Genomic DNA, 22,266 nt, shown 5'->3' on the forward strand with positions numbered 1-22,266 from the left:
TCAAGTCACTTATCCCTTCTCAATCTCAGTTTCCTTAAAATGGGGATATTAGCACCTACCTTATAAGGCTGTTGTGCAAACAACATATAGCACAGACTTTATTCAAAAAAGCTACAAGAGCCGCAAGAAATTTTTAAGTAGCCATGATAAATTCTGACCATACCAAGAATTAAAAACAAAAGAATTCCTACTAAGAGAAATGCTTTGAGGGCAGCTAGGTGGCACAGTGGATAGAGTACTAGCCCTGGAGTCAGGAGGACCTAAATTCAAATCTGGCCTCAGACACTTACTAGCTATGTGACCTTGGGCAAGTCACTTAACCCTGATTGCTCTCCCCACCCCAATCTGCCACAAAAAAATAAAATAAATAAGAGAAATACTTTCAAGTTGATCTCCCCAAACCCTATGAAACCCCATGAATCCAAACTCCCTATAAATTCTGCCTTCCCCCACTTTCAGGATCCCAGTTCATGACTCTGGCCTCTTCTACCACACAAATTCCCTTTGTTCCTCGTACCCAGGGAAAGAGAGAAAGGGACTGTTCCAGGCACTATACAGCTCTGATCACTCAGTGGGATCAGTCAGGTGTGATCTCAGACAAACTGAGCCAAGGGCAAGTGGGGTGAGGGGAAGAGAGAGAGACAGAGACAGACAGAGAGAGAGAGACACACACATACGCACAGATAGAGAGAACCCAGAAAAGGACAACCACTGGGAGATAGGCGGGCCTTCCCCCTGTGCCTGGGGTGGGCTTGGTGTTGGTGCCATACTAAATCACTGTCTGTTTCATCTGTGTGTCAGAAGGTCCGAGTTGCTCCTTCTCCATTGTCCCTTTACCTAATTCTCTCCTTCCTCTGCTGTCACCTCCCTCTGGATGCCATGGTCGCCTGCTTGAGTTGCATCTTGGTTTGGGGGCTCTGCTGGGTTGGGGGGCTCTCCAGGACAGGGGCTCCCCCAGCTCCAGGGCACCTGGAGGTAGAGCATGGCCAGGAATGCCAAGGCCTGGCCTGCCTTCTGCATGTTGCTGGTGCTTTGTGGAATGACCTGGCTCCATTCTTCCTCCCTGTTACCATTCCCTTTGCCATCTGCTCTGAGCGCTTCTTGCTTCTTCCTTACCCCCACAGGTGCCCTGGCAGTGCCTGGGCAGGGCTGGGTATTATCACCAGTCCTGCTGTAATGGGCATGTTACCCTAGGACTGGTCTTATATAGACTTAGTCTGTCTGCCCTTGAAAAAGCAGCTACCTCTTCCTACCAGCTGTGTTCTAGTAGAAAAAATGCTGGGCTAAGAGTGTGGAGGCCTATGTTGAGTCCTGTCTCTGCTTCATGTGACCTAGAGCTAATTATTTAGCTTTCTTGTGCCTCAGTATCCTTTTCTGTAAAATGGAGATGATCCTTCTTGGGGAATGTTTATGGGAATAAAATGAAAAATCACTACCGAAGCACTTTTGGAAAGTTATAAACTCACCGGAGGAATGCAATAGATTATTGGATTTGGTGAAGGAGGTTCCACTTGGAAGCTTCTTGTTGTCTAAGGGGCTCCTTCTCCTTATGCATGCACAGAGACCGTCTTTGCCCTTGGCTTCATGTTATAGTCTACGATTCATGTTATAGTCTGTGTTATAGCCCTCAGTCTGAGAGATCACACAGAGAGGGTAGCAATGGGGCTAGGCTTTCATGGGACATTTTCCCATGCACAGTCTAGAGCAGCTATTCCTACATGGGTTGCAGTCTGCAGACATCACATGTCCTGCAAAAACACCCACAGAAGGTCCCTGTGCCAGCCGCTGGCCTTCCTAGCTCAATGATTGCCTCTTCCCTGTGCCCAGAGTACTTGAATGCCCATTCACCCTATCCCCCATCATCACCCCAATGGGACAGTTGAAGCAAGGTAATCTGGGGATGATTTTGATGGCCCTGAATAACCGAGTTATTTAATTCAGAAGTTTCCATTTTATTAGTCGTTTCCTTCAACCCAGAACTGCTCACAGGTAACAAAGTGGCCTTTTATGAACTGGGTTCCATCCTTGGTACCATTCAGGAGATGTAGTTAAAGGAGACTCAGGGGGAAAAGAAGAAGGGAAAAACAGAGATCATAATAATCCTACAAGAACTCATCATCCCTGATAATGATCCCAAGCAGACTAGTTGCAGGTTTGACCTCGGAGACTACTGCTGGGTAAGAACAGGAGGATTCATAGGTAGGTTTTTCCTCATCTTCTCAGGGTAGGGTTCTGGTTTATAGCTGAGGAAGTTGGATTGTATCCTTGAGATATCCATCCATCCATCCATCCATCCATCCATTCATCCATCCATCCATCCATCCATTCATCTATCTATCCATCCATCCATTCATCATTCATCTATCCATCCATCCATCCATCCATCCATCCATCCATCCATCCAGTGTTTACTAATCCCATAGCAGCTCTTGCCACATGATTTTATAGTTGGGAGGGTCAACTCCAGCCTCCACTCTTTTAGCCGCTGATGCACAGAAGGTTTCAGGGCATTCTCTGGATCTTGGATGCATTGTATCTTACTCTGTGGGAGTTAATTTTGTCCTGCCTTTTCTACCCTTCCATGAATCTGCTTGACAGTGACTTAACAGGTGGAGGTAGGGTTTCTGGTCATGTTTGATTTTTGTCTCATGGACCCGACACTTCCTCCTTTTACCTAGTTTGGGGGCCTTTCCTTTCAGACATTCTTTAGGGGACATCATTTTTGACAGACTTCTGGAGACATGCAGCCTTGGGTTCCTTTCCTTCCAGAGCTGCCACATCTCATCATCAGTCCATTCTCCTCTTGCTTGGGAGTAGTACGTGTGGCCACCAGGAAGGACCCCTTGTCTCCTGCCTTGGGGAGGTGCAGTCTTTCCCCCACCATTTTCATAGATCGTGAGAAAACTATATCTGAAAGAGACCTTAGGGTCATCCAGCCAGATCCCCTACTTCACTGAAGCAGGATTCAAATGCTTGATCTCAGTGCCCTAGTTCCTTCCCTAGTCTTAAAGTCTCCCAGTCATGGAGATGGAGGCATCCACTTCACCCTTAACCTTCAGGAAGTAGACCTGCCAGTTGAAAAGTATTTATGAGGGTTTCTCCTGTGCTTGTTTCAAAGTACCCTTAGATTTACTCCTTAATTCTTCATCTCAGACCATAGTCTACAAGGAATGATTTCATCTCTTCCTCTCTTCCTGGTAATCCCTCTGGCATCTAGTCTCTTTAACTTGATGCACCTCCATAAACCTTGACAAAAAGTCAGTTTTCCTTCGTAGAGTACCAACTACTAGTATGGTCCTGCCACCTTCTCCCTGACACCAGCTATTTCCTGTAAACCTTGCTCTCACTTGGGTGATGCCCACTTTGCTTTGAGAAATAGAATCCTTTGACCTTTCCACATGGCCAGAAAGCGATGGGATAGGGGCAGCTAAAGGGGGTTGTGAATTCTCTTGACCCCGGAGAGCCTCAGGAAGAGAATGAGTGAATCTCTGGTCCTGGCTGGTTTGGGGCTTTCCTCCTGCCTGAAGGTGAATGGATTTGACTTCCTTAGCTGTAAGGGGTTTCTCCCAGCACTCTAGTTCTTGACCTTTCTCTGCAGGCTGGGGTATGTGACAGAGGAAGAGGCTGGAGAAAACTTTACCAGGGATTAGAACATCATCACAGCCCTGGACCAATGTGAATATCCCCCGCACCTGGAACCTGGCCAGTGGGAGGAGCAACTTCTTGGGGCACTAGGTGACAGTTGTGTCCTGCTTGAGAAGTTTCCATGGTGGATTGGGAGAGGGGGGGAGGTATCCCCAAAGAGTCTTTCCCCTTTTTTTTTTTGATGAGATCTTTTTAGGAATAATCCCAGGAAGGAAATGAAGGATATGGAATTTCCATCAACTACAGCCTAACCACTCTGGATATTTGGCCTGATCACTCAAGGAGTGCCTCGGGCAATAATGTATGAATCCCTTTGCCCACAGACTTCTCCTAGGTACTCTATTGTGTGGGCCATGTTATAGGGCACTGAGATTTAGAGCTGGAAAGGACCTCAAAACTCATCTTATCCACCACCCCCTTTTATGGATGAGGAAGCTGAGGCCCAGAGCAATTAAGTGACTTGCCCCAACATCCCACAGGTAGTAGATAATAGAGCAGAGATTTGAATCCAAGGCTTTTGACTACAAGTGTATGTGGCAGTCTTTTCTCCTCTCCTTAAGTCCTAGGAGCACCTGAGACTTTTTTTGATGGCCTCAATTCTAGACTCAAATTTGAATTTTACTCTTTAGAGCAGGGTTCTTAACCTTATTTGGTGTGTCATAGACACAAACAGTTTGGCAGTCTAGTGAAGCCAATGAACTCCTCAGAATAATATTTTTAAATGTATTAAATAAAGTATATAGAATTACAAAGGAAACCAATTACGTTGAAATACCATTGGCAAAATGTTTTAAAATTTCACCGACCCCAGGTTAAGAACTCCTGCTTTAGAATAATTTCACCTGTCTCAAAAAAGTCAAAAAGTAAGCCTTGCTTAGTTTCTAAATCTGAGGGAGCTGATGTGGAATCACGGTATCTAGGAAGCAGAGAATTTGGGAATCTGTACCCAGCTTGGCCATTTACTGGTCTTGACCTTGGGCAAATCTCTTAAAGTCTCTGGCCTTGGTTTCCTTTGTAAAATGAAAGAAGAGGTGGATGAGAGAGGTGATCTCTAAGATCTCTTCTACCTTTGACATTTTTCTCTAATGTTACGGCTTATTCAGAATTTCTGGATGTTCCCCAACCTAAGATCATATTCCCCTGGAGGACTGCAAAAGCTGCCTGATACCAGATGGCAGGAGGAATGTCCCCCTCCCCCATTTTAGAGGCCAGAGCAGTACTAGATGCCAGGCCATTGCTTCCTCTTGGGCAGGCTTACTGCTATAGGAGGCTAGTTGTATCCCTGACCAATTCCACTTACATCTTTGCCAACTCCGGCACCTGGGTAAGGAGAAAGAGAGAGAAGAGGAGAGGAGAGAGAGAAGGAAGAGAGGGAGAAAGAAGGGGGAGAGAGAGGAGGAGGGGGAAGAGAAAGAGGGAGAAAGAGAAAGAGGGGGGAGAGAGGGAGAAAGAAAAAGGGAAGAAAGAGATGAAAGAGAAAGAGGGAGGTGGGTGGATAGAGAGGAGAGAAAGAGGGAAGGAGGGAGAGAGAGCAAAAGAGGGAGGGAGGGACGGAGGGAGGAAGGGAGAGAGAGAGAGAGAGAGAGCTAGTTGGGTGGGGTGGCCTATCTGGGTCCCTGCCATATGGCAAGAAGGCCCAGTCTTTTGTCTGGGAGACAGAATATGGCCTTGTTTTGTCCTTCAGGCTTGGAGATTGCGAACTGCCTCTAGAGAAGCATTATGGCCTAGTGAACAGAGAACTGAACTTAAATTAGGGAAAAGTTGAGTTCAAGTCCTAACTCTGGTATTTCCTGGGTCTATGACCCTGGACAAGTCACTGAGCTCCTCAGTGCTCAGTTCTCTAGGATGATAAGACCCAAGGATGATAAGACCCAGCGAAGGCCAGCCTTCATTGGTAGAGGGAGTTTCTTTGCCTGCTAGTTTCCTGTACAAATGAAATGAAATTACAGGTCGAAACCAGAAAAGCCAACAACAAACAAAAGCTGTACTGATTCTTGTAACTCCCATTCTGGGCCCAGAACTCAGGAATTGAAGTCAAGAAGGAGATTTGCAGGTGATCAAGAGCATGTCCTGTTGGTTGCCCTCCTTTGGGTCTCTCAAGTGGAAGCTGACCCCTGGCGAGGAGGGCAGAGAACTGGCCCCTAAGGGTGCCTAGGAGTGACTGAGGGTGACAGACATACTGCTTTGGCCCTTGGCTAGGCTGTGTTCTTTAGCAGGGCATAAAGATCAGGGGAAATTGGGCCTCTGAAAACCCAGGGCTGATGATGTTGACAGAAGCTGGGCTTGCTCTGGACACGCGTTCCCTCCAAACAAAGCTGCCTTGACACTGATCTTTTTTTGTTTTGTTTTGTTTTGTTTTGTTTGTTTTGTTTTGTTTCTTCTTCTAGTACACCTCCAGCATGAGAGCCAAATACCTCGCTACCAACCAACCTCGCCCTGACTCCAGCAGCGGGCATTAGACACCGATCGCAAATGTGCCAACTGCCCCCCTGCCCCCCTGTGCTTCCTTGCCAAACCACTCTGCTTCCCTCCCTCCACTCCTCCTGATGCTGGCGCTGTACCTCCCGCTTCTGCTGCTCCCAGCATCTGGCTACTGGGACCCTGAGAGGCCAAGGACCACCAGGGAATGAGCCCAGTGAGAGGGCAGGGGCTCCTGGGGCCGCTAAGGACTCACCTTCCAGCCTACACGAGCTGCACAGGCCGAGGGCCCAGATTCATGTGCTTCTTCCATAAGCCAAATGGGAATATTAACAGATCAGTTTCCTACTCCTCTTCCTCCTCTTCCTCTGCCTCATCCATCTCTGTCCCTTCTGCAGAAGGAAAAGATGCTTTGGAGGTCTGGGCTCTGGAGTGATTCCTAACGGTGCTTCTCTCATTCATTCTGGACCAGCTTCAAGTTATGAGGGCTTTGAGTCAAGGGTGTCCTTGTCTTGGTCAGGAAAATAGTCTCATATGCATCCTTTTGTGACCCAAACATACATGCACTGACCCAGATGTGCACATGCCCATGCTGACCCAAACACCCTCTCTTTGATCTAAATGTGTACCCTTATGCCAACCCAGACAGATGCTCACTTTGACACATACTCTTTTACCATCAAATATAAGCACTCTCTCTCTCTCTCTCTCTCTCTCTCTCTCTCTCTCTCTCTCTCTCTCTCACACACACACACACACACACACACACACACACACACACACACACACACATTCTCTCACACCTATGAGGGGACACATACACACTTTCTGTCTCTGTGTCTCTGTTTTCATCTCTCTGTCTCCCTGTCTCTGACTCGGTGTCTCTGTCTCTCTCTCTCTCTCTCTCTCTCTCTCTCTCTCTCTCTCTCTCTCTCTCTCTTTCTCTTGCACACATGCACCCACAAGCCAAGTTCCCCAGCTCACCACTTTTAGCTTCTTGTTAGAGGCCTTACTCCAGAAAGTTAGTCTCCATCCATGGGGAGGTGGATTGTGAGTCATGGGAAGAACTTCTGCCTCCCCTGCCCTTCAAACCCAAGGTCATTTGCTCACTGCCTTCTCTTTTCCCTTCCCTGGTCCTCACCTTTGTCTCCTGGAGAACTCTGAGACAATAGTGTTTAAATTCCTTGTCCATAGTAGGGTGAGCATCAGGTGCCTGGTGCCAAACCAAAGGCTTGGGTCTTCACTTCCCTGGCCTTCCCCTTCCCCTGGGTTGCCCCTGTGCTCCTGTCTCCTCTCCAGTGTGGCTATCCAGAATCTACCAAGAGTCAGCAGGAGCTGGCCACCCCCTTGGTGCCAAATCACCTTTAGCAAAATATTTGCCAGCTTTTTTTTTCTTTTTGCACTAATCACATTTGTAATCTCTAGGCAGAACACTCGAATGGTTTTCCAGAGATATGGGCCAGATGAGAGATCCTTAGGGTGTAGTGGTTGCTGCTGGACTGTTTCCCTGCTCCCTTCTTTTTTTTCATTTTTTTAAACCCAGGAATAGAAGCATTGGCCTCCCAAAGAGATCTCTGGGAGGCTGGGATTCAGGTCCCTGCTTCTCTAGGCCTCTGTTTTGCTTGCATCAGAGATAGAATGCCAAGGACTTGTGAGCCAGCTGTGAATGGGAGATCTGTGTCTCCTTCCTCCTCCTGCTCTTTCTGGCTCTAACCATTAACCTCACTTCCCACATGTCCCTGGACTCCTCGGACTACTGGGCTTGAATGGTAGAATGGAGCAGGGCCAGGACCCTTGAGTCCAAGGCCCCTTGCTCCCTGAAGAGATGGTTCAGCCATGCCAGCACCCTTCCACCTCCACCCCTTCCTCATCCAGAAGTGATACCCCCACTGACGTTCCCAGGATGGAGAAAGCAATGAATCTGGATACATGGAGGAAGGGGAGATTTTGACCTTCTACTAATGGGGTAAAATTGCTTCAGCCAAGTGCCCAAGACAGATGCAGTCAAGATATTCCTTGTTCCGGAGATGCTATGAGCAGTCTGCCTCCAGCCAATCCCAGTCGTTTCAGCCATTCTGAATGGCCTCTCTGTAGTTACCCTGTAGACCAGAGAGAAGAGTGACTCACAACATGGCGGAACAGGCATCTTAGGTTCCTTCTGTTTGAAGTATGAGCTAGGGCTGGCCACTGAACCTCTGTCTCAGTCTCCCTGTCTATGAAATGGGAATGAGACATCTACCATAAGGTGCTCGCTGCCTTGGTGTGCAGAATACTTGTGGCATGTTCTGAATCTGCCTGCCTTCTCCTTTTTTGCCAGAAAGCTAGGGAGAGCTGCCATCTCCTTTCCCTCCGTCCACCTCCTCTCCCTCATACCACCTACCTACTTGGCAAACTGTTCACCAGAGATAGAAGGTATCCAGGCCCAAACCCCAGAGTAGATCCAAAGCGCTGGCCTGTCAGGGTTGGGGGCCATACCAGAGTCCATCTATCACAGGCTGAAGGGCGCCTTCAAGTAAAGATTTGTATAGTCAAGAGAGGAAACAGCAACCAAAAGATCATATGATTTGGTCCCGTCTATGGCAGGCAGCAAAGACAAGCAGATGAGGGTACCCACATTCCCATTTCTACTGGAAATGACCAACGATTACATCTCCCTGGGCCATTTTAAAAATCTTGCCTCTCCTGTTTGTATGCTCCCTACCCCCATTCTGTCTGTATCCCTCATTAATGGTCCCTGGGCACTTAAGAGTTTGGCTAGAGCAGCAATTCTCAAAGTATGGTCAGGGGACCCATGGGGTAGGACCCTTTCACAGGGTCCTCAGAAAAAACCTATTTTCATAATGCTAAAATGTTTTAATTTCTGGTATGGTAACTATCCATAGACATAACCCATATATTAGCAAAAGCTCTTTGGAGGGGATCCTCAATAATTTTTAAGAAAAGCGTAACAGGTCCTGAGATTGGCTGGGCCTAAAAGAACAAGGTAGGATCAACATAACAACTGCATTTCTGACAACAAGGAAGTTTCTAGGGTGCGAAGGGGTTGGCGTGGCCTGTCCTGGGAAGGATGGGAGCAGCAGGAAGACAAGAACCCCATCTGGAGCCAGGTTTTAGGTGGCCAAAGCCCTGCCAGATAGTCATCACTGAGACCTGTGACTACATGCTGCCCCCTCTCCTCCAAAGACACACACACACACACACACACACACACACGCACACGCACACGCACACGCACACGCACACGCACATGCACACACACCCCTGATCTTTCAAAAAGGGAGCAGGCAGGGCAGTCTCCCTCCCAAGACCTAAGCTCCCCGACACACAGGATAAGGCCACCTGGAATAAAGCCCCTAGAAATGGAGGTTGTGCTTCAGAGGCCAGAAGAGAGTTGCTGCCTGTGTTAGGGAATCCCTCATGGGAAAAACCAACTTGTGCTATGAAGACCTGGTCCACCACCCCTCTTCTTAGAGGCCCACTTCAAAAGATGCCAGGCTAGGAGGTGGCTGGTCGTGGCAACAGCAGTACAACCTAGAAGCATCTAGTGGTCTTCCAGTGCCATAGAGAACCTCAGGGGGTATCTGGAAGGGACATCCTTTGACTCCGCCCCCTCATCTGACCTCACACTCCATCAGGGAAGATACCATGGTTTTCTAAGACTGGAAAGGTGCCCAGCCCCCAGGGGATGCTGTGATAGCGCCCAGCTCCATTCACAACAGCCCCTTCCAACATCCCTAGCAGCGGAGTTAAGAGCTCGGTAACAATTTCCTATTGGTCCTTGCGGACCCTTTTTTTTAAACCGCTCACGTGAGCTGCTGGGCCACAGACAACCTCCTGAACATCATCGCTAGGACATCTTGGAAGCTGCCATCAGAAACTCTCTCCATGTGAAACATCTCTAGTCCCCTCTCTTCCCGTCGATCACTGCATTCTGGACGTGGATGTGACTGAGCCTCGGCTGTCTCGGTGTCTTTTTTTTTAGAAGCACAAACATTATCAGCTTTGTCTGGTATATTCAGTTCTTTTTCCATTGCATCCTTATGAGCAAAAAAACAAAAACCCACCACTGATCAGACCAACCACCTCCCATCAAAAAAAAGCAAAAAAAAAAAAGCCCTCCAGTTCAGGGAGGGATGGGGGCCTGTGGACTTTTTTTCCCAAGCACATGGACATCTCCACAATGTGAATGTAAATAGCATGTTGAACTCCTGGGTCCAGTGTTCAAGACTGCATTGTACTCGTTAAAAGAAATCAAACTCCAGACTTGGCTGTGAATTTCTCGTGCTGTCTTGGGAATCTTTAACTGTAGTGTTTGTATTCTGTCTGTAATCTTTTAACTTAGTTAATTTTACTTGCCTATATGGAAAAGAAAAAAAAGGGGGGGTTCAAACCGAAAACTCAGCACTTGGAATGGGGCTTTTGCAACACCCAACCAGCATCCTAGCCGGACAAAATGCCTTGGGCTGCTACCTTAGATTGGTTTGAATTATTTTTAACTGCTTCTCTCCCCCAAATGCATCCCTGGCTCCTCTCAGACCCCAGTCTGACTTCTAAATGTAAGTTTTCTTTATCCCAGAAGTCAATGTGTCTTCCATCTGTCCTATCGAACTTATTCCTTGGCCATTGCTTGGTGGGGTGAAGAGAACTAGCTCCAGGGCCATAATAAAGACAAGGTGGCTGGGGACTTTTCCCAGGGCTCTAAGATTTAGAGGGTGCCAAAAGCACCATCCCAGGATTCTACCTTCCTGGTGACTATACCCCCGTTGAGGTAACCTTTCCCTATGCCAGACACAAAGATTTCTAGCTATGTCTATATTCTCAATTGTAATTTCATTCCTTCTACCTAATCAGAAGGGCTTAGGCAGTTATGGACTCTCCTGTTTCACTGTGGGCACCCATAATCTTAGACTGATCTCTGTGTAACAGGAGAGGAAACATTCCAATTCTCCCTTTAGGGTGGAAATCTTTTTCATCTGATTTCAGCCCTAGAAGCCTCACAAGGATGGAGGAGTGAAGACTGGGAAGGAGTTCTGGTTATCTCTATCCCAACTTTGGGGATAAAGAGTAATAATTCACAGGTTCCTCCAAGTGGTTCAGCATGACAGGGGGGACAGTCACCAACTGAGTCATATTCAGGATGTACCTTGGAATCCTGGCATATGAAAAGAAATGGAGTGGTTCTGAATAGAGTTAGAAGCCCAGATTTCTTCCGGTGAGGGAGAGAGTAGGGATTACTCTGGTCCTCTCTCTTTCCTTGGTAGCTCACTGGGCTGAGAGTAGACGGAGGATTCTCTACCCTTCTGCTCCATCCCTCCCTGGAGTGAATCCTGGCCTTGTTCCCCAGCTTAGCTCACAAAGATTGTGGCCTAACTCAAGGAAAAGTTTGTTTCCCAGCAAACCAGCTGGCCTCATCATCCCTTAACTCACATGTCACTTCTTGTTCCAAAGGCTCCTTTATCAGCGGTTGGGGTGGAGGGATGTCATAGAATGTCTTAGACCCCAGACTGACCCTTCTTGAGTAATCGTCCAAGGCCACTGGAGGACCTCCACCCTCAAACAATTTAGTTTCTTGCCGATTAAGTTCTTAGAATGAGGGAGTTGATAGAACAGCATATTCTCCACTGGTCTCAGCAACTGATCCTCCTGACTTTGCCACAAAGGCAGAGATAAATTGCTGGAGACAAAATGGGATGCAGAAAGGGGAGGACACTATTCCTGCTCCCTTTGACTTAGAGGACAGGGAGGTGGAGGGACTGACAGACATCCCTGAGGGCTGCCCTCTGTACCCATCTCACTATGCAATTCCAAAACAACATTTTCCTTCCAAACTCCAAGCCCCATCAATGGATGCCTCCCTTGACCCCAGTCAGCTCCCAGGGACCCCCTCAGGGCCAGACCCCAAGGTCAAGGCCATGGAGAACAGCTTCTCTGATGAGAGGGTGTTGGTGGGACCTGACTGGTCATCCTGTCCTTGGGCCTTTTGTACTGATTTTGTTTTTGTTGTGTTTTTAACCATAATGGTTGTATATCATACCACTTTATATGCGTTATATATAATATATAAATATATATGATTTTTTTAAGGAAATGCTCAACTTCCTAGTTTTTTTCTCTCCTGCAAGTCCCTAAACTTGCCCCAACATGTTTTTAAATTGTGAGGGTTGAACTGAGGCTTGAACCTGTTCTTGTATTTTTTTTTTTTCCTTTAACCTTGGTAGTTTCATGGATGTACTGTAGCTATTTTTTACTGGGTTTTTTGGTTGGTTTCTTTTTGTTTTATTCTCTCTTGTTTTGACAAATACTAAAAACAAAATCTCTTCAATGTAATTTCTGTGGTTTCTATTCAGCTTGGGTTTAATGTTTTAAAATAAACAAGTGAAAGAAACAAGCCGTCTCCTTTTCTTAAGAGATTTCTTTCTGCTTCTTCTTTATGGCATAGAAGATGACTGGAGAAAGCTGAGTTGGTTTTCCCAAAACATAATCAATAGAATAACCAGAGATGGTGCACCCAGGTCTGGATCGTGGTGTTTACTTATTAGTGCACTGGATAACCAGGGGCCAGTCTTTTAAACCTTCATTTACACAAAGACTCAAGAAATGGGTAAGGCCTGAAAAAAAAAGGACTGGCCTGTGAGATCCAATTTAGCATTTCTCACTCATTGCTTAACCAGACATTGGCAGGGCCTTCAGACTTTCCCAGTTCCAGAGATGACTGATCGATCAGCGAAGAACGTTAGATTTGGAGTCAGGCAGATCCTGCATTCAACACCGCACTACATTGGTTCTCACAGTATCCCCTGGCCTTTCTGTGCCTCAGCTTTCTCATAGGTAAAATGAGGTGGGGCCCGATGATCTCTGAGATCCCTTCCAGCCCTAAATCTATTATCATGCAATCTTATTGAATCTGAATTATTCCAGATGGAAAGAGAGAAATACCTGCCACTGTGGTAACCTCCCCCCATGCCCCAGAATGTGGTACAGATAAGTAAGATGATGCATATAGATGAATGCAAAGAGAGGAGTCACCAACCTTGGCTATCCTTCACAGTCATTGCCATGGGACCCTGGAGGGGGCCTTTTTTAATCCCATGGCCAAAGCATCGTGGGTACTTAAGAAATATATGCAGATTGTGATATAATTGTTGTGTGTGGCTTTAGGAAACAGCAGAGAGACCATTTAGCAGGCCAGAAAAAAAGAAGTCTGGGCTGGTACATGAAGATGAGCTAGTAAAAAGTTCTTCATTCCAATGCAAACAAAGGTCCAGTCCCTATCCTAGACATCAAATGATCTGGATCTCGCAAAGTACTCCCCAAGAGTCCATACATTGGGAGGCACTGTTCTTCGCTGCAGCCAAACTGGCCTAGCCATTGTTCACTGCTCTTAGCCTGACAACTAAAAAAAAAAATCAACCTTCAGTCTGGAGAGACCAAAGCCAAGAGGGAATATTTTAAGTCTCTAAACTCATTAATGCTATGGTTGGACAAATAGGGAGCAAGGGCCCCCTCAAAGTTCGAAAAAGAGGTACAACATCGCAACAGCACATCACGAAGCCCTCTCCCCTCCTCCCCTAGAATAGGCTAGACTATATAGAGTGAGCCAAGTCGGGCATTCTTAAAGTCTTGGTGCAGGCTTAAGCTATCAAAGCTTAAAACTTCACTAACACCTTTGGGATGCTCATTCTGTGTCTATGTATATGTACATAACATACAACATGTGCCATATGCATTCTAGGCGTAAACATACATATAGGTGTATTATAAACGTGTGTATTGTGTACTTTCAGCCTATACTATATGTGTGATGTACATATGTATACACACATGTGTATATCCGTGTGTGTGTGTGTGTGTGTGTGTATATATATATATGCTTTCAGCCTATACCATATATATGTGTGTATACACCTATGTTTATGGACACATATATGGTATGGGCATACACATATGCACATGTACTAGGCTGTAAGTCTAGCAGGAAGGGCTTTAAAATGGAACACTAATTATAATGAAGAAATTTGGCCTTGGGGAAGAGTTGGGAAGATGAACCTTCCTTCTTTGCAGAGGTGGAGGACTGTGGATGTGGAGTGCTGCCTTCCTAATCAGTTGATAACCATCTATTAAATGCATACTGTGGGCAAGGCACTGTAGATATTAGTCAGTTTTATTGAAATACTTCCCCTCCCTTTTCTTATTCTTCATTATACTGTTGTAGCTACTGCATCATGCTTATTCCTTATTCTCAATTTACAATTTCATAGAAGAGTTGGGATGCCCATGACCATGTGTTAAAAAGACAGTGTGGTACAAAAGAGAGAGTAATAGCTTTGGAATCAGAGAACCTGGGTTTAAATCTGGCCTATTTCACTTAATACTCATGTGATCTTGGGCAAGCCACTTGCCCAAGAGTCATGTCTTTCTTAATCTATAAAACAAGAAGGTTGTATTAGATGAATTCAAAGGTCCTTTCCAACTCTACGTCATGCTACCGTAGGGATGAGGCCTTGGGCAACTCATTCCCTTCCTTTGGGTCTCAGTTTCCTTCTCTGTGAAATGGAGAAGCAGCCCTAGATACATGGTTTCTGATTTCTCTTCCAGCTCTAGCATTCTATGTTTCAATAACATATGGAGTGATTCAGCTACAGGCTTGGGACAAAGAGCTGGTATAATGCCAGAGGACTGGTTGGCATCATTTTCAGGGTAGACCAGGACAGGGGAAGTAGTCCAGGTGGTAATGGCGTCCTGTGAGCCTCTGGTGAATTCCATGAAGCCAAATGACAAATGAGAAAAGCCAGAGCAGAGCGTCCTGACATTCATCACTGCCATCACCGCAGCAGAGGACAGCGCCTGACATTCCCTGAATGGTTATGACTCGAAACCTCCACTAGGTGGCAGCAATGGCTCATGCTTCAGAAGTTTAGGGTCTGATCAGGGGCCAACCCTAAGTGGTGTGGGCAATGGAATTTCGGACCCACTTTCAGATGCCACTTCCACCCAGTCCCTACCTCGAGGCCAACTACGGAGCCTGGAATTCTGTCTCCTAGAGTCCTTGTTTTGAATCCTTTTCAAATACATGTTAGTTGGGAAAGGAAGACATGGGATAAACCAGACCTCTCTCCTAGGGGAAATCAGTCTACCAAGCTAGCTACCATCTTGGGAAAGAAAAGTCTAGGGAAAGGGATATCATCTCCAAGTGGGTATTGACAGCAGGGATCAGAATGAGAGTCTGGATGGAGCAGTTGGTGGTGTAGTGGATAGAGCCTGGACCTGAAATCAGGAAGACCCGAGTTCAAATCCTGCCTGAAACACTGACTAGCTGCATGACCCTGGGCAAGTCACTTAGCCTGTTTGCCTCAATTTCCTCCACTGCAAAATTAGGATAATGAAAACACCTACCTCTTAGGGTTATTGTGAGGAGCAAATGAGATAATATTTGTAAAGGACTGGCACACAGTAAATGCTACATAAATGTTAGTTATGATGATGCATAGGTTAATAAATTAACTTGGCTGGGTTTCTCCAAGCAAGCAATTTTTCCTATGAGAATAGGGCAGGTAAGCTTTAAGCAGCTGCTACTTGCAATTTACCCTTGCTATGCGCTGCCAGGGCAGGACTAATGAGCTTCCTGACCATCTCTAGGGGGAGTAGAGGGAAATCTCTGCAATGCTGGAGTTAGACCTGGGGCAAAGCTGACCGGGATAAGGATCGAAGCCTGAGTACCTCAAACACACCCCTTTCTATAGTCACTCAAGCTCCAGGACTTCACTGGCCACTGCCCTGACCATCACATAGGAACTGGGACTACTTTATATCTGCCCTTCCATTGACCCCAAAATGGTACTTTCCACCTCTTAGAGATCAACCATCATATCCACATTACTGTTCAGGGTGGGGCAACTTCTCTCCACTCAGAATCCTGGAAACTATACATGATATATTTTGTATTTATCTATACACATGCCATTCACTCCAGTAGAATGCAAACTCCTTGAGGGTAGGGTTTGCTTCTTTTATTTGTCTTTGTATGTCCCTGGTACATAGCAGTCACTTAATGCTTCCTAAGGGAGGGGGAGGAGTTGGAGGTCAAGAGCCATCATCAGAATTACTGAGTAAGCCAAGCATGAAGAAATTGGGATTCCTTAAACCAAATTAGGATATATTCCTAATTTTACCTCCCTACCTAGGTTATAGTAAGAATCAATGGGAAAGTCTCATTTCCCCCAATCAATTAATCCACAACATTTATAAAGGATTTATCATGTACTAGGCACTGGGAGACAAAGACAAAAATGCAAGTCTTGCCCTTAGGGAGCTTACATTGTAACAGGAGAAATTATATCTATATCTATATCTGTGTCTATATCTATATCTATGTAAAATAAATACAAAGTCAAAATACAATAACAAACACAAGATCAAAAACTCAGTAAGAGCCTAATTAATAAATAGACTTATACAGTACATGTGCAACCAATTTTTTAAAGGAAGAAATCCAAGCAATCAAAAGCCATGTGAAAAAATCCTCCAAATCACTAATATCAGAAAAAATTTAAATTCAAGTTACTCTGAGATTCCACAGCATTCTCATCAGATTGGCAAAGCTGACGAAAAAGGAAACTGGCAAATGCTGGAAGGGGCTGAAAGATAATAGGCACATTAATCTAGGTCCTTGGGTTTGGCCTTTTGACTGAGTCCAAGTTTTATAGAACTAATCCTTTTATTGAGAGGATTTGTTCTGTGAAGTTTGGATTCAGTCAAAGGGCTTGCACTTGAGGACCTAGAGGGCCATGTGTGGCCTTGAGACTGCAGGTTCTTCACCCCCTGGAACTTTAGCCATTCTGGAAAGCAATTTGGAAGCATGCACCAAAAATTAGTAAACTATGCATATTCTTTGACCTAGTAATACCACTGCTGCACTGATATGCCAAAGAGATCAAAGAAAAATGAAAAGTATCCATACGTACCAAAATATTTATAGAAGCTCTTTTTGTGGTGGCAAAATAAAAGGATGCCCATCAATTGAAAAATAACTGAACAAACCTTGGTATACGAATGGGATGGAATGCTATTATACGATAAGAAATGATGAAAGGGATGGTTTCAGAGTGTTTCAACAATCCGGCTAGCAGCTGCTGTGGGGGTATAAAATCAACAACAACCAGCTCACAGAACACTGCAAGCCCAGATTCTTTTGATCTGCTTTACTAAGGAAAGCAACGTTTAAGGGGTTAACAATCTTACTTTAATCCAGCCTACAAATATCACTCACTTAGTTCAGGGGGAAAAGCCAGCACCCTGAGCTTCAGAGCAAATACAAACAAATTACAGACATTAAGAGACCAAATACAATTCATAGTTACCAAGAAAACCATCAACATCTGAGTTCATCCGGAAGGCCCTTACAGTAGCTGCCCAAAGTCCTGCACCTCCAGGAGTGATAGCCTTCAGCAAATAACTCTGTTCTCCCTTTCTATACAGTTTCAGATGTCATCAAACATCATCCGAGTGACCAGAACTTAGGCTCCTGTGATTGGCTCTGGTGTTAGCACCTCCCTTTATTGGCCCCACCTGGAGCCCCACCTTAGTTACCAATTTACACCTACATAGGCTTAGCACCCCATAGATTGGGGTTTGGGCCTGGGGCTTAGCACCTAGTAGGACTCAATCAAAGACACCCAATTAATCAAAGGAAACAAAGGCCAAACTCTTCAAGGATCCCCAATACACAGAGAAATCTGAGAAGACTCGTTTGAACTGAAATAAATGCAATGAGCAAAACTAGGAGAACTATATATATATATGTGTGTGTGTGTGTGTGTGTGTGTGTGTGTGTGTGTGTGTGTGTATATAAAATAAAAACATTGGAAAGACAACTCTGAAGTTAAGAACCCTGATCAATGCCATGACTAACCACAATTCTAAGTGATGAATTATGCTGCCCACCTCCTGACAGACAGGTGATGGATTTAGGGTGCAGATTATGACATATAATTTTTGGACATAACCCAAGTGGGAATTTTTTTCTCCTTGATTATACTTGCATATTGTGAGAGGTTCTGCCACAATGGGAGAGAAAGAAAATAGATTTTTGTTAATTGAAATATATATATGTATATATATATGCGTATATATATATATTTAAGATCAGAAAAAAAGGATACTATGTCATCTCCATCCCTGCATGGCTGGCAAGAGGCTGGATACAAAACAGGTGCTAGAGTTATAAAATGCTATGACCATGATTGGTTGAAGACTTTAGTTGATAACAGCAATCTATTCATTAAAGAAGTGCTGAAAACTCTTTCCAGACAGGGGGAAGATATGGATTCTGACCACTAGGTGGCACTAGCGGCTTATATGGGGAATTGCTATACAGAAAGATCCCAGATGTTCCATGTGTCAAGAGTTCCCCAGCTACACCATCTGCACAACCTCTGGAGGCTCAAACTGTGACCTCAATTGGATGAAAGTTACAAAAAACCCTCTTTAGGCTTTAGGCCCCAACGACCCTCTGACAGTTTTTCAGAGTTTGTCCATCAGACATTTTGGTCCTGGAGCTTTTATCTTTCACTCTTTGCTCAGTTTTCCTAATTATTGAACCCCCATATCTAGGCACAGAGTATCCTGATCTCCCTGGTCCTCTAGACGTGCTTGGCTCTTGGGTTCACCTATCTCCTCTACCCAATCTTAATCACATCTGTTCCCATGCTGAGGCAGAGTAGTGCAGTGGAGATAGCCTTGACCTCGGAGTGGTGAAGTTGAAAATTACAGGACCTGAGTTCAAATCCCAGCTCTGCCATTTCCTTGCCAGTGTGACCTTGGGAAAGTCACTGAACATCTCTGGGCCTCAGTTTACTTATCTGTAAAATGAAGAGGTTATATCAGATAACATCTAAAATCCCTTCCAAGTCTCCATCTATGATCTCTCTTCTGTTACTGGAAGTCTCTGGGTACCAATGTCCACCACCCATTTCCTTCTTTTTCCTTCCCTCCTTTGTCTCATCTCCAGATTAGTAGCCAGTTTTGTAGGTTTTATTCACAAGGAAAAAGAGAAAATACAAATACCTAAGTAGTAATAGCTCCATAGAAATAAGAATAGTTCTCAAATGCTTTAATCAATCATTTCATAAGTATTTCTTAAGCACTTAATATGGACCAGGCACTGTGCCAAGTCTGGAGAAACAAACAAAAAGCAAAAATAGCCCCTGCTCTCAAGGAGCTTACATTCTTTTATTTAAATATGTTTTTATTTATTTTGTTAAATATTTCCCAATTAAATTTAAATTTTTAAACATTCATTTTTTAAAATTTTGAGTTCCAAATTCTATCCTTCCCTTCCACCTTAAGGAAGCAAGCAATATTATATCAATTATACATGTGAAGTTATGTTGAATATATCTCCGTATCAGGTAGCTTACATTCTAAAGAGGGAGACAGGATCAGTACATTCAAGATAAATACAGAATAGATGGAAGGTTGCCTTAGAGGAGATGGCTTTACATGAAGACCTGAGAAGGGCTTTTTTCATATTTTGGTGATTCATATTATCACCCCTTTACAGGTGAGGAAACTTCTGTTCAAAGAAGTTGTAATTCTCCCTTGCTCACACAACTGAGATGTGTCAGAACAAGGAAGTGAACCCAAAAGTCTAAGACTCCCACTCTTTGCCTTATGCTATGATATGTCTGGGAGCAGATAGGTGGCGCTGTGGATAAATCACTGGGCTTGTAAAAAGGAAGACTCATCTTCCTGAGTTCAAATATGGCCTCAGACACTTATAAGCTGTGTGACCCTGGGCAAGTCACTTCACCCTATTTGCCTCAGTTTCCTTATCTGTCAAATGAGCTGGAGAAGGAAATGAAAAACCACTGCAGGAATCTCTGCCAAGAAAACCCCAAAATGGGGTCATGAAAAGTTGGACACAATGGAAATGACTGAACAACAACCCAAAAAATGGCATCTCTAGACTAATGAATGATGGCCTTTGAGTCCTAGAAAAGAGTTTATTTTCCTCACACATTAGAGGCTTTTGAACCTTAGAGATCATCTCCAAAAGCTCCAAACTTAAGAATTAGGAATACATTTTTGAAAATATTTTGATTACAGTCTTTCCATCTAATTAGCTTTCTAATGCTATGTATTTTGTTTTATGCATTTAAAAACATTCTAAGGAGTCCACAGGGTTCATGAGACTGTCAAATGGGTCCATGACACCAAAAAAGGTTAAGAACTCTTGATCTAGCCTTCTGATCATCCCCTTCATTTTATTTGTTTTTAAAAATAAACTTTTTGAAATCCTTTTCTTCCTCACCAGAATTTCACCAGTATTCCTCCCCCATCCTCTCCCAAAGAGCCATCTCACATAACAAGTGAGTTTTATGAAAAGGGGAAAAGGAAAGTCAGAACAATTAATCAACATATCCAGAAAAATCTCCAAATTCCAGTGGGACAGGCATGAGGAAACAGAGACCCATGGAGGTCAAAGAACAGGCCAGGGTCACCCAGCTAGTGAGTATCAGAGTCAAGATTTAAATCCGTATCTCCTGACTAAATGGTCTTTGGACAAAAAACAAGATACCTCTCTCAACAGGAATAGGAAATTGGACCTTTGAGCTCCCTATACCTGTGGTATCCCAATACCTTCTCTGCAATTTATCAGCTTAGAGAGCTGCCTAGGGCACTGAGAGGGTAAGGGATTTGCCCATGTGTGGCATAGCCAATGTATATCACAGGCAAGACTTGAACCTAAGCCTTGTCTTGGTGGCCAAGGCTGGCTCTCTATTCATTAAGCCATACTGTCTCACATCTTAGATATTTGCAGATTCTCAGACGGAGTGACACTTGAATTTTCTGACCTAATCCCTAGGACTATCCTGGCCTATACTGATTTTCCCTTGGACTGAACACATGGGTCTTCTGGTCCTAGAATGGTATCTTCCCCTCAGGACAGGCCATACCGATTTTGGTTCCATTTGGGCTCTTTGGCCTGGAGTTCACTGTTCCATTCTTTTAGTCCTTTGGGCCAATTAAGAAGCCACTCCCACGCCCACCCCAAAGTACTTGGTAGTTTTTAACTGACTGCCCTTTTCCTCAGAGGGAAAAGCAGAGGAAATGCAAAACCTATAGAAATTTGGGCTATCGTTCTATAATAAAATGCGAACCCCTCAAAGAGAGCAAGAGTGTTTACATTTTTTATCTTTGTGTACCTGGTACTTAATATAGTGCCTGGCACATAGAAGGCCTTTAATAAATTCTTGTTCAATTGAAAGGACTAGAAAATTCCTAATTATCTCAAAAAGATCAGACTTCAAGGTTACCTTCAAGCTACTATCCAAATTAGGGAAAGACCCTTCTTTTTTTTACAGATTATCCATGGCCTGATTTGAGGAGAGGAGCAGGAGAGCCAAAGTGATAATGACTACGGAGATAGTCCAGCATAGCAGATAAAGAAGGGGGCTCAGAGTTAAGAAGAACTGGGTTCAAGTCCTGACTATGACATGTGTTGGCTGTGTCACTCTGGGCAAGCCACTCAACCTCTCATTATCCTAGGCAACTCTCATCTAAGACTTCAAATTGTTTTTTAAAAAAAAAGAAAGAAAGGAAAAAGAAAAAAAAGAGCAAAGGAAAAAAGAGAGTACAGATCTGCATTGGTGGAGGGAGTTTCTAACTAGAGATCCATATTATAATGAAGCAATCCAAAAACGCATATGTAAGCAACTCACATTTCCACAGGGCGACAAGATTTCTAAAGCACAACTTTGACTTCAATAGTGCTGTGAGGTGGATAATATAATATTATAGTCTCCATTTTGCAGACGGGGAAAATGAGCCCCAGGTAAATGCATTTGCCCAGTATCACAAAGCTAGGAGGTGTCACAGCTGGAATTCAGATGTAGGTTTCCTGATCTCAAGGATGGGGGAATTGGTTTTCTTCTTGGAGAGGGACTGGGACCTCCTGCGTGGGGAGCCAAGTGACCTACTTTCTCCTTTCTCCTCAGACCCACATTGGAATCATTTCCCAGGAAGCCACTTTGAGAGTAGGAAGGAGAAGGGGGTAGGTGGAGAGGGCAGCTGCAAGGAGCAGCAGCAGGGCCTGTTGACTAGCTCAGATGAACCGTTTCTGTTTGCAATGATTAACCCTGGTTCGGTGTGGGGTGAAGGAGGCTGCCAGAGCTTCAGCAAACACCTGCCCCTAGCTCTCTGCCA

At 44.7% G+C, this 22,266-nt stretch overlaps 1 protein-coding gene across 1 annotated transcript in view; it reads left to right on the forward strand.

Moving 5' to 3' along the window:
- The window catches only part of TTYH3 (tweety family member 3), a 191,385-nt gene extending 178,946 nt beyond the window's left edge, over nt 1–12,439 (forward strand). Inside the window, exon 14 of the mRNA XM_036741300.1 lies at nt 6,033–12,439. Coding sequence (XP_036597195.1) covers nt 6,033–6,104 — 72 coding nt within the window. The 3' untranslated portion in view covers nt 6,105–12,439. The remainder of the gene's footprint in view (nt 1–6,032) is intronic.
- Nucleotides 12,440–22,266: the final 9,827 nt, after the last annotated feature.

This window comes from Trichosurus vulpecula, chromosome 1 (assembly GCF_011100635.1).
Source record: "Trichosurus vulpecula isolate mTriVul1 chromosome 1, mTriVul1.pri, whole genome shotgun sequence".
NCBI classification, from domain to species: domain Eukaryota; kingdom Metazoa; phylum Chordata; class Mammalia; order Diprotodontia; family Phalangeridae; genus Trichosurus; species Trichosurus vulpecula.